At 33.3% G+C, this 12,110-nt stretch overlaps 2 protein-coding genes across 7 annotated transcripts in view; both read left to right on the plus strand.

Moving 5' to 3' along the window:
- The window catches only part of Nca (neurocalcin homolog), a 154,007-nt gene that overhangs the window by 101,065 nt on the left and 40,832 nt on the right, over positions 1–12,110 (plus strand). The gene's annotated exons all lie outside the window — the stretch shown is intronic.
- LOC114930555 (neuronal calcium sensor 2) overlaps positions 1–12,110 on the plus strand; it is a 128,517-nt gene that overhangs the window by 100,942 nt on the left and 15,465 nt on the right. For all 6 annotated transcript variants that reach the window (XM_029302356.2, XM_029302357.2, XM_029302359.2 and 3 more), the window contains 2 exons: positions 8,551–8,669; positions 11,738–11,881. In XM_029302356.2, coding sequence (XP_029158189.1) covers positions 8,551–8,669; positions 11,738–11,881 — 263 coding nt within the window. The remainder of the gene's footprint in view (positions 1–8,550; positions 8,670–11,737; positions 11,882–12,110) is intronic.

Raw genomic sequence — 12,110 nt, forward strand, 5'->3', positions numbered from 1 at the left:
GTGCGTGGTCAGATCGCGTTTATCACTGGTCGCGACTCGATTCATCTTCCTCAGACTCGAGGGATTATTAAAATTGCTTGTGTGTTACGCGGACGTGTGCGCGATCGCGTTGAAACTAATTAGGTACGAAGTAATTTTGAATAAATGCCTCGAGCGAAAGAAAATTGAATCGTGTTTTATTATTTAATTCCTCGGCGCGGATGGGTTATTTCGTAAAATGTTAAGTTTCTTCGATTAATCATCGCGGTGTGGCGCGCCATGCAAATATGATGGATGGAAATAGCGTAACAACGAATGTTGATATCCTGTAACATCATCAGCACGTAATACTTTGCAAATTTTACCATTCGCAGTTTTATGGGACTTTTCAATTTATACGGGATTATATAAAAAGTAGGGAAGAAACAAAGTTTGCCCTCTCTCCCTTTACTTTCCAAGATACATAATAGAGTCGGGAAAGTAAAGTACGTAGATCAGAATGAATTTCCTGCATTCTGTTTTATTTCAAGATTGAATGTGAAGTGCGCTTAATTTTAAACGTTCGGCGGAAAATAATGCACAGTGAAATAAAATTATTTCTTATACAATACTAATCAAAAATGCAGAATATATGTGTGAATTTTATTTCTATAAAGGTAAATGTACGTTTTCATATTGTCCTATTGACGTAATTTTTACGGGTAAATTCGCAGTTTCGTATGCATCGTGCAGCTCGTTATTGTCGCTTTAATATTCAAAACTATCGGATGCTGCAACATCCACGGACCACCGGCTGGATTTTTTGCATTCTCTCCACTTCGTGCACCATTGTCCATCGTAACTTGCGTTAACATGAGCGAACACCATAACAGCGCCGCGGTCTTGGCATTATTTCGTTGCTTTCATTGTCTTCATTTGGTCGGTTCACAAAAGGTCATCACAACGATAAGTGCATAATTCACTGCTTATTATTCCGTTTATGTAACCTCTTATTATGCCCCTTACATAGTTTCAACATTGCTTATACTGCACTATTATGCTATTTAACTTTGATCAGTGTTAGCGAACCTTCCCACACGCTCGATTTCGTATCACAATATCGCCTGACGTACATACATATTTTTTCTATATAATAATTTGCCGTCATTGTTTTTAAAAATTTTAATGCTACCTTTTTTTATATATCATTTTTCAATATTTTAGTATGCACTTATTATCAAAAAAAGTGCAAATTGTAAAATAGTAGAATACACATTGAGTGTTTATAGATAAAAAATAAAACTTTTTGATACTAACGCTACTATAGAAATAGGTTTAAAAAATGATGGAAAATTTTAAAATTATATGTATTTAAATTTTTTAAGTGAAGTTGAAATCAATGTGATTATTGTGAAAAACAAAAATTCAAACGATTTGTTAAAAGCATTCACGATGTTTGCTGTCGTATCAACATAGTTATGTGCACCAACACGAAATGGAAAGGATGCAAATAATCTAAAGCACATCATATATTACAAATAAATTATATAATCAAATAGAAATGCTGAATTAGTAAATGAATTTGTAACAATATTCATAGGAATACAGGATGTCAGTTTTTAGTTTATTTTAGTTGTTCCATTTCAATGATTATAATAATACACATTAAGTAATAAAAACATAATTAAAACTAATTATTAAAAAAATGTACACAATTACTTGATAAAACGAAGCACGTCGATAATTGGCCTTCCGTTGAGAAAGCGAAAGCAATTGCATCCGTTCTAATGGTGCATAAAGTCGAATAGATTAGTTTATTTGTCGGAATCTTAGGATTAGCCGAGGATTAAGTTTCACCATCGGCGTTAATACGACAAAATCCGCAAAGCCTCTTTAAGGAGGACACATCGTCGAAACTCGGCTCAGCATATTCCCCGGGTAACATTTTCCCGGTATTGCCTAGAAATTTTAATGAAACTGCCCCACGGTACTTTTACCAGGTCAAAGGCTCGAGTCGGGCTGTATAATGATGGTCTTCAGAAAGTTTTTGAGGGCGAGGCAACTCCTAAGAAATTTTTCAACGCCGCACGGTTTCGCGGCAAAGTTCGGTAAATAAAAACGAATACTTGGCCGATGTTTGGTGGCCTTTAAAAATTTAAACCACAGGCATCGTCGTCGCGATGGCAGTCTGACTGGCGAATAAACATTTTTTTGCAAAAATATAGAGAGTCACTACTATATATTATTTTTTACTTTTTTGATCTGGTTATATATAAGACATTATACAGTTACCGAGATGCTGTAAAAGTCTAGAAATAATATAAAACGCGAATAAAATTCTGATCGAGTGAAATTCAATCGCGTTTTTCAAGTATTTATAAATAAATGGCCAAACATCACACGACACAGATACATTTTATTTAAAAATGTATAGCACAAAATAAAGGTATATTTTTATATAAAGTTGTTTTTATAATTGATAAGAAAAATATGAAACACGCAAAGTATAAATGAATTTTTATATTTTTTTTTATATATTTCATACATATTTCGCTCTCTTTCTTTTTTATTGTATATCTATATCTTTTTTATTATACTGATTTCTATAATATTGAATTGCATGAAACGTGTCAACCATAGATTTCACATTGCGATTTTATTGAAACGATATATATGATATATATGATTGCAATAACTGTATTCACTTGATTGTACTTTCCATCTAGAGTAAAATATCATCGTGATATTTCATAAAAACCTCGCAGTCGATAAAATACACGTCGATATGTTTACACATGATTCTCTCTCACTTACCACAAAAGTAGTTTTATAGCCAAATATATCAGTCAAGCTGTTAATAATAGGTATCATCATTTTATTAATAGGGTGTACTTGGCTATAAAACGGTTCCCGTATACATGTAAGAAAAAGTATCGCATTCTTCTCTCTTTTTTCTCTCCCTCTGTTTGCCCATTTTATGACAAATAGATTAACAATGAAAGAAAATTGCACAATTAAACAAGCTACAAAGTTCCTTTTCGATTTGTTACGGCAAACATTTACGGTCTTATGAACGATCGATAATTACGTACATACGGTCAAATATCTAATTTTAGGTATTGCTCTCCTCTTCCCGACGATATCCAGTTACGTGTTTGCACAGTTGAGTAACATATCACTCGATTCCGCGATATTATATAGAGACAAATTAATCAAGGGGAAAAAATGGCGTTAAAGATCAACACGTGTATTAAGAAAAGTCTATAAATTTCTAGAAATAAAAGTATACAGTGTTTAAACACTCTGTTTACATTATTATATTTCCGAGAGAAATTTCCTTTCTTCGCAATATTACTTTATTGAATTTTCCATTTCTTCTTTCTTCTCTCGGTGGTTAACGGCAGTAGCCTGGGAATAAAAACGAACGAGATATATTCAGTTATACAGTCGAAGAATAAAAACCCAAGCCGATCATTTCATATATAATTCTAAATTGCGCATCTCTCGAAATCGATTTGTTTATTCAATTCAAACAATTCGGATTCACCTCGTTCGCATTGATTCGTTTTTACACGCTCGCTTATGTGCACGAAAAGAGGAGCTAGAAGCGTGTATATACGAGATAGGCTTAATTTACTCGCATATTGGAGTGGAACGTTTCGTTTAAAGCGGACAGCGGAGATAATGCGAGTACAATAAAGCCACGAGGAACAACGAGGGAAAAACAAAGGGAGTCGCATTCATATAATAAACACGACGGCTACCGCGCGTTTTCATATTTCTCCGCGCATTTCTACACACTTACGCGAATTTATGTCGCGTGTGTATCTTCCCGATGGCGACAATAACACGCGCATATGATGCATGTGATGTCAATGCAATTGCCGATATGCGCATCAGCCGGACGTTCCGGTGTTAATTCTTTATGGCCGTCGATGCTAAGAGACGCGCGATAGTTACGTCAGCGACGCTGTAAACATTTTTCACGTGTACACATATATTATGGATGACAGCGGTAATGGTTGCTTCATGCAACGTCTCTTTACTCACAAAAGAGATCACTGCAACGTGCTTCATGAAGAGCAGCCGACGATTGCAAGTTGCTCTCGCGAGTTTCGCGGTAACATTCGCGATGAAATTAATATCGAATATATGTGTGTATATAAATTTTCATTAAAATTTTGTGAAGCGTTATAACGCACGAGAGAGAAACAATAATAATAAATAATTTAATTTAAGATGAAAAATCTAGGATAAATAAATAACATCCAAATGTAATAACTTCGTTTACGACTGCTCGTATAAACAATTAATTTCATGCATGACGAAATTGTTCGTAATACTATCCTTATGAATAATTGTCGTTTGTGGTTGTACATATATCGTCGCTCTCTGTGCACAATTTTAAAAACGGAACATGGATATACATATATGCACATACATGTAGTATCATGAGAAATAAAGTCATGCATGAAATTAATTTTTTTTTAATCATAAAGTTACATTTGGATGTAATTTTTTCATTTCAAATCAGATTTTTTACCTTTTTTATTGTTGCTTTCTCTTGTGCATTATGAGACATTTCAATGAAATTTTAATGAAAATTTATTTGAGATTAAAATGCTTTGGAGAAATGACTCTTGAGCTATTTTCTCTTCATCAACTCCCCTTCATAATAGAGAAGTTAATGGAATTATTATTTTAATGAATGACTTCCTAGTAATAATGAATGATTATCATTACGAAAGAGAACAGAACTATTGCGTTTGACCTTAGAGCCTTATTTTTTCTTAAATGATGAATATAATTGTTGAAACGCGCTCTTAACGATACCTCTAAGAGCAATAGAACTGTGGAGACAAAATATGTTAATTCTATAATAACAGAGTTTTATTTAATTGCTGGAATTCTCTCGAGCAGCAAGTGTAGCATAAAAGTAAGAAGCAAGTTCATTAGCAATTATAATTTTCCTCTCTCTCTCTCTCTCTCTCTCTTTCTCTCTGCCAATCTTCGAAATCCAGCGTTAACTTCTTTCCAGCATCATTATTTTATTTCTGTTGAAAAGCAATATTACGACAAAATTAATGTACAGTAAAAATGTCTTTGTTTCATTCTTCGGTAATAGTTTTATTTAAATGACGAAAACTACGAATCTTGAAGACATTAGCAGCGTAATTTTTTTTCCAACGCAAAAGTTTCTCAACTCATTTACCAAAGTTCTCGCTCCCTCTTGTAAAGATCAAGCAATGAGAAGAAGAAAAAGATGCATTAGCAACTATAATCTCTCTACCTCATCTAGTACGCGACCGATAAATTCTTTCTGGCGGGATCTGGTTGGTTTCACCTCGCCGTTAAAACTTTCGAGGAACGAAAACTTCCTACGACGGGGAATTAATATACAGCGGATGTACGTGTAATTTCTCTTAGCAACAGCGAGTGTTTCAAGCGTTCGCTCGAGGAACATCGGTGGCGGGCTTCGGGCATATAATTTCTTCTCGCGAGCGAGAACTTTAAAGTTCCCCTGGCAAAATACGTAGCCTGTGGCGCATTAACTCGAGTGCTTGTAGAGAGTTCGCCACGTGGAATAATCAACGATCTTCCCCCGAAACAACGAACACGTATAATACACGACGGACACGACGGGCCACGGTTTCTCGTGACGCCGGAACCCTCAGTTAATCTTCATCTGCGCGCGCTCAATCTCGTAAATAGCCCGGGCGAGCGCGACTTCATCGACGTTCGGACGGCGCCGCAGCGGAGACGTGATGGAAAGGAGACGTTAATTACGTTTACGTGTTTTGCGTTACGACGTTCCCGGAGCGACGCTATACCTACCTGGAAGTATGCCTCGCGATTCGGAACAAAACGCGACGTTATACCGGGGAACCATTAAACCGTTCGATGGATCACGAATGAGTGTCGTTCCCAAACCGGTCACGAGCGTGCTTTCCTTCCTCCGATCCTAAACGCGCCTATTACACTTGGAAATGCCGGTGGGTCTCTCAAAATTCCAGCCGCAAATCGACCGTCGTCCATTACGACACTATTCGCGACGTGTCAGTGTCAACGCAATTAATTCCACGGTGGTATTTGTGCGGGCGTTTCGAAGAGGAATCGAAATTGCCGAATGTTTTCTTATCTACTTGTACGGTTTCGGTCTTCATTTATCAAGAGAGAGGAGAACTCCTTAAACCATCCATGTTAAATAACTATTCGCTGTAGATTGAACCTTTGACATTAAAGCGGTTAGCGTTCTTCATTCCTTTTCAGTATTTGCATTCGCGCCGAATTATATCCGACAGTGATAAAATATGTACATGTAGATATTGTACCTTTATAAATCTTGGCACACGATCGAGGAGTTGAACATTTTACTAATGCACTTTTAGAACACAGAAAAGCGCTATCGATTCTTTGTAATTTTTATTTGTGCAGCTTCTATCGAAAATTCGATAGCTACTTCAAGTGATGGTAAAGAGAAAATAACGTGGTATAATTTTTACACGAGTTATGATATCAGATACGTTTTTGATCGCGTTTGGAGTTATTTTTCACCTAGCTATGGATTTATAATTAGATATGCGGCTAAAATTATTTGCTCATTTGCGTAATTTTAGTTGCGTTTAATTATAAATCTCTTTGTCGGAGATGGGGCCGAAGACCACCCGCAAAGGGTAACTTCTACATTATGATATTGAATCCATCTCTATAAGGGACGATACATTTTCCTTCCTTTGACATTAAAGTCAAATTTTCTTTGACTAAAATCTGGAGAAGAAAAACATGAAATTATATTATAATTATAAAACTAATAGAAAAAGTAAGTGTAAAATTTTTGTACAGAATACATACTTTTAATAAATTGGAAAAATATAATAATTATTTAAAGAAAGAGGGAGAAAAAGAGAGATATTTATAAACATAAATATAATTTATAAATAAATTATTAAAGTAAATAAAATCTCTGATAAAATATTCTTTGGCTTATTTTATTACACAGAAGAGATTAATTTTGAGAGTTATTGAAAGACATTCTACTCGTTTATCCTTTCTGAAACGTGCATACATATGCGTATAGCGTACGTCATTGTCATTCCAATCACGCGTTTGGTTTCGATATCCTCCTAGTTATATAGCGACGTCGAGTTTCGGCTTGGATGCAATCGATGGGCGTGCGTTGCGTGCACTACGTGCATTGCGTGCATGCGTGCGTGCCGCAATATATGACATCACGAAAATTGCGTACGGCTTCTTGCCACATAACGAGAACTTCCGTGTGACTGTTATCGAGATCGCTCGGTTTCATGTCACCTTACACACAGAATTGCTGCACGAAGCATCAATTATATATATTTTCGCGAAATCTCTTGCATGAAATCTGCCTCGCGTATATTTATCGTTCTAGTATAGCGTATTGTGAACAAAAATGAAGTTTTAATACCTAGTTTTGCTTTTTAAAAAAAAAAAAAATTAGAAATCTTTTACAAATGCCTGAAAAATTCTGTCTTTCCCCTGGGAAAAATTAGCACATTAAAATTCCATTTCACGTGCAAGCGAAACGCTAGTGACGTAATTAACGCAAGTAATATTTTTTCAAAGTTAAACAAGACGTTTTCTCATTAATTCTCTTCAGAGACATAAAACTCGTTACATACGGAATTAACAAAAGGAATACAACTTTAGAATTTTAATTATTTTCTTACGATGATTTTTATTCTATTGCCATATTTCTAATGCATTAACTATTAAATAATTTAACATATTGACTTTTTATTATTTATTAATGTCATATTAAAACAAAAATTTTTTTTAATAAATTTTTATGTATATACTGATTTTATACGCGATTAAATAGATTAAATATATTAAATTAATAACATATAAAATTAAAACTTAATATATTTTTATATACATTTATATTTATTTTTTGAATGTCTTCTATTAACTTAAATTATGATATTAACTATTAATAATACTAAAAATATATTCTTTGCATAAACTTATTATATTTCATATGAATAACAATGCGTGTCTTTATAAAGTTTTGCGAAAAGATCGATACTTAATATGCTAGTATGCTACTGATTGTGAGATGAGATATGCAAATGTTTTTTTTTTTCTGATAAAATATAGAACAGGCTAGAGTGAGATAAGAGATTAGGGAAGTTGGAAGGCCTTCAACTAAAAATCTAATTTATTTTCCGATTTGACTTGTATATTCAATATGCTACTCGCATAAATTCTCTGATATTAATATGCGTTGCACGCGATGACTAACTGATTGATTCAGACTCATCGCGAAAGTTTACTTACGCTTGCGAAAATCGCGTTAATAGATGAAATCACTGTTCTAACGTGTACAAAAGTTTGAGAATGAAACTTTGTACATCTCAGGATGTAAGATCTAGAATCCTAATTACTTCTCCAAATATGGAAATAAAGTGCCACAAGAAAAAAAACTTGATATTTTCAGAAATTAGATTAATTGAGTAAATTGATAATAATTATTTTTTGCGCGTCTCTAAAATATTTTATTTTATTTACACTACTATTGAACGTTTGTTCTTATGAAATGTTTTATTGATTGTGCAGGTATCAAAATGGGTTGTTTTGGGAGCAAAGACAAGTTGAGCAAGGAAGATATGGACTTCCTCAAGTCGCACACGCGATACGATGAAGCCACTATAAAGGAATGGTACAAAGGTTTCAAAGTGAGTATTAATCGTTATGAAATATGTGTATTGATCAATTATATTAAACACTTTATTAAAAATACTATCGGTGTGTTATTTTGATTTTATATGTTTTCATAACGAATTCAATATTGATTTTATTATAATTGCTGTATATATTTTACGTTATATAACTACACATAATAATGAAAGTGATGATAAAAGATATTCAAGTTAGTGTTTTGTTTATGAGAAACTATTTTTATGCTTTATAATTATAACATACAAACAATTTTTTTCACTTTTATCTCCTGCTAAAAACATTCAACTTATTTTTATTCATATTTACTTTGACTTATTGTTAGAATGCTTATATGTCATTACACAGTGTTTTTTTCCTTGTTTGTCTGTGGATAATAATATTAATGAGATATGAACACGGGATAAACAATGCGAGTGTGTTGCTAGAAATATAATAAATGATGTTTATTGAACATAATTATAATTTCTTGTCGATGCAGAGTAATATTTTTCAATATGACGAATGAATAATTTATTGTATATTGATGACATAGCACAATTTTTAATACTTCACTATTAATGTACACATTTTTTAAATAATTTCTAGTTATGTGTTTATGTCAATTTTTCTGTTTTCTCTTTCTTGTTCTAGTCTACATCTTCGTATTATAAAGATTAGTAACTTAACTTTAAACATTCATTACGTTAAGATGAGATAATGGTCATTGAAATAAAATATTGGAAATAGAAGTAAATTTGTTTTATAATTAATTTATTACAAAAATTGTTTTAATTGAATTATAAAGCTTTATCAAAAATTTTATTAAAAAAGGGCGCATATTATATAAAACAAGATATTACATATATGTGTGTATAAAAAATTAGTATTAATTTATATTTATAAATCTCACTGGAAGGGAAAGTAATATTTATATTTATATAGATTCTCTAAATATATAAATAAGAATATCCTACGTTAAATCACAATTTTTTATTAAAAGATGATAACTATTATTAATGAACAGCGAGTTATATTCGTATTTATTAAATATTATAAGTATCGAGCGTATTTATTAAGATCATAATAAATGGAAATTTACAAAATTAAAGGATTTATAAAGATAGAGATAAATAAAATCTACAGTGAGAGCGTTAATAAATATTGCATCCGTAATACGTGATAGTCGGAGTAAATAAAGCAGCCCCACTCGTACTCGTAATTATGCCACATTAAACAGGCTGCGATATTTCATGAGCATGTGCAGTCAGACGCGAAAACGCGATCCTCTCCGAGATTTTCTCTCATAAAGAAGCTGAAAGTGGTAATACGAACTTATATGAAACGGTTATGGAACTTCATAAATCAGAATTCGCGCGGTTAAATTACGACCGGTAAATTTATCCGTTCGTAGCTCATTTCGTCAGTCACAAAACCTTAAAGTTCAGTTTAAATACAACAGTATTTTCAGAGGTATTCTTAACAATCGTTAACACGTTTCATGATAGATTGCGTTATAAGACTTCCTTTGTGAAGCTCAGTAAGAGTCGTAATAAATTTGAGCTTTACATGAAATATTATTAACTTTTATAGAAATTTAAAATTTATGTAACTCTTTTATATGGTATTTCGCATTTAATTTATTTAGTTAATATCTCACAAGCTTCTTTCTGTTATTAATAATAATTAAAGATTCGCGTGAAAATAATTGATGTTATATCACTAGTATATTGTGACATAATGTGCGTCGAGAATCAACCGTGTGAAATAATTTTGAAAGCTAACTTCATACAGTACTTAATGTATTTTGTACTGCAATTATTAATTTATTTATCAAATATTTGACACGTTCTATTCAAACGTAACTTGTTCAGTTAAATTTTCGCAATGAATATTATACATCTATATAATCTGCTCTAAATATTCATATATTTTCATTAAATGGAGATATATTGTATACATAATAAATTTGATGACATTAGATTTAATTAGAGTATTATCTCTTTAACATATATATTATCTCATGCATACATTATGTGATATAACATGTGTTTCAAGAAATTTTCAAACATCGGTTAAGTGCTTTTATGTCGAAAACACGTTAGGAAGTCTCGCGAATAGGATTTTAGACGAGCTTCTCTACGAGATAAATCAATCTCGATTACAAAGCTCACGAGCAGAAACTGATTCGCGCGAGATGCAGCGCGGATGAATAGAACGTGACGTTCTCGCGGAAGCTGCTAATGCCGCGGAAAAGTTGTGCACGTACTTTCTCAGGCAATTTAAACGGGCGTGAAGCTGCAATCCGTGAAGCGTGGCGTCCGAAACTGTCTAATTAAACTACGGAGTCGTTAGCGGACGCTTCGCAACCCGGTCGCGTTTCCAGTTTCGCCGTTTCGTGCAATACGCGATGAATCGACTTTGTAACTCAACTCGGATTGAAATAAATGGAGCCCGATTGCCGCCAACGTCTATCGATCTCAGAAACGCGATTGCGGAGGATTGAGAAATATCGCAGGAACAGACACTGTCCGCTCGTTTTTAAAATGTCGAGACAAACGACACTACGTTAGGACTAATAAATAATCTGCTACTAAAAGAAATTGAAACGAAACGACGTCATTTTTTTTCAAAATCTCCCTCTTAGTCAACAAGGTAGATAAGAATATCATTTTATAATATAATATAAATTTAATGTAAGATTGTTAAATGTAAAAGAATATGTATTAAATCTTCGTTTCTCGAAGTAAAAATACGCATATATAACTAAAATTATATCACTTATATCTAAATCCTCTCCCGGAAAATCGATCGGGAGGAGTGAAAGTTACATTTTAATCAAAGTGTAAAATTTAGATCTGACGCAATTTTAGTTAGATCTGACGTTATTTTTACTTCGAGAGACGAAATTATATTTTTTATATATAATGAAATTTACATTAATTTTCTGTAGAACGCTATATTCTTAATTCTAATATTTTCTATTTGTTATTTTGGGCGAAATCTTTTTGTGTGTATAAATATTTGCGCTTATTTTTTAAAACATAACTCGAGAATTTACAATCTTGCGTTTTTTTTAATGTTACAGCAAGACTGTCCTAACGGCAGGTTAACGCCGGCGAAATTCGTCGACATGTACAAAATGTTCTTCCCGTCCGGCAACGCGGAGGAATTCTGCGATCATGTTTTCCGCACATTCGACATGGATAAGAATGGCTACATCGATTTTAAGGTGAGTTCTCTGAGAGTTTCTTACAGCTTCCCCGAAATTGCGCAGATTGCTGTAAAATGAGCCGTGTAATGACTCTATCTCCTAGCGCTTTCGACAGATTTTCCAAAGATACGTCGCGCGACCTTACTCGTCACGTGTCGATCATTCCACGTGATTAAACACGATCGTCGGCGAGAAAATTGACGCGGTTGATTGGTTCGAAGGAACGCATTAGACGCTACAATACTTT

The sequence above is a fragment of the Nylanderia fulva genome, unplaced genomic scaffold (assembly GCF_048542155.1).
Source record: "Nylanderia fulva isolate GAGA-0341 unplaced genomic scaffold, ASM4854215v1 Scaffold30, whole genome shotgun sequence".
NCBI lineage: Eukaryota > Metazoa > Arthropoda > Insecta > Hymenoptera > Formicidae > Nylanderia > Nylanderia fulva.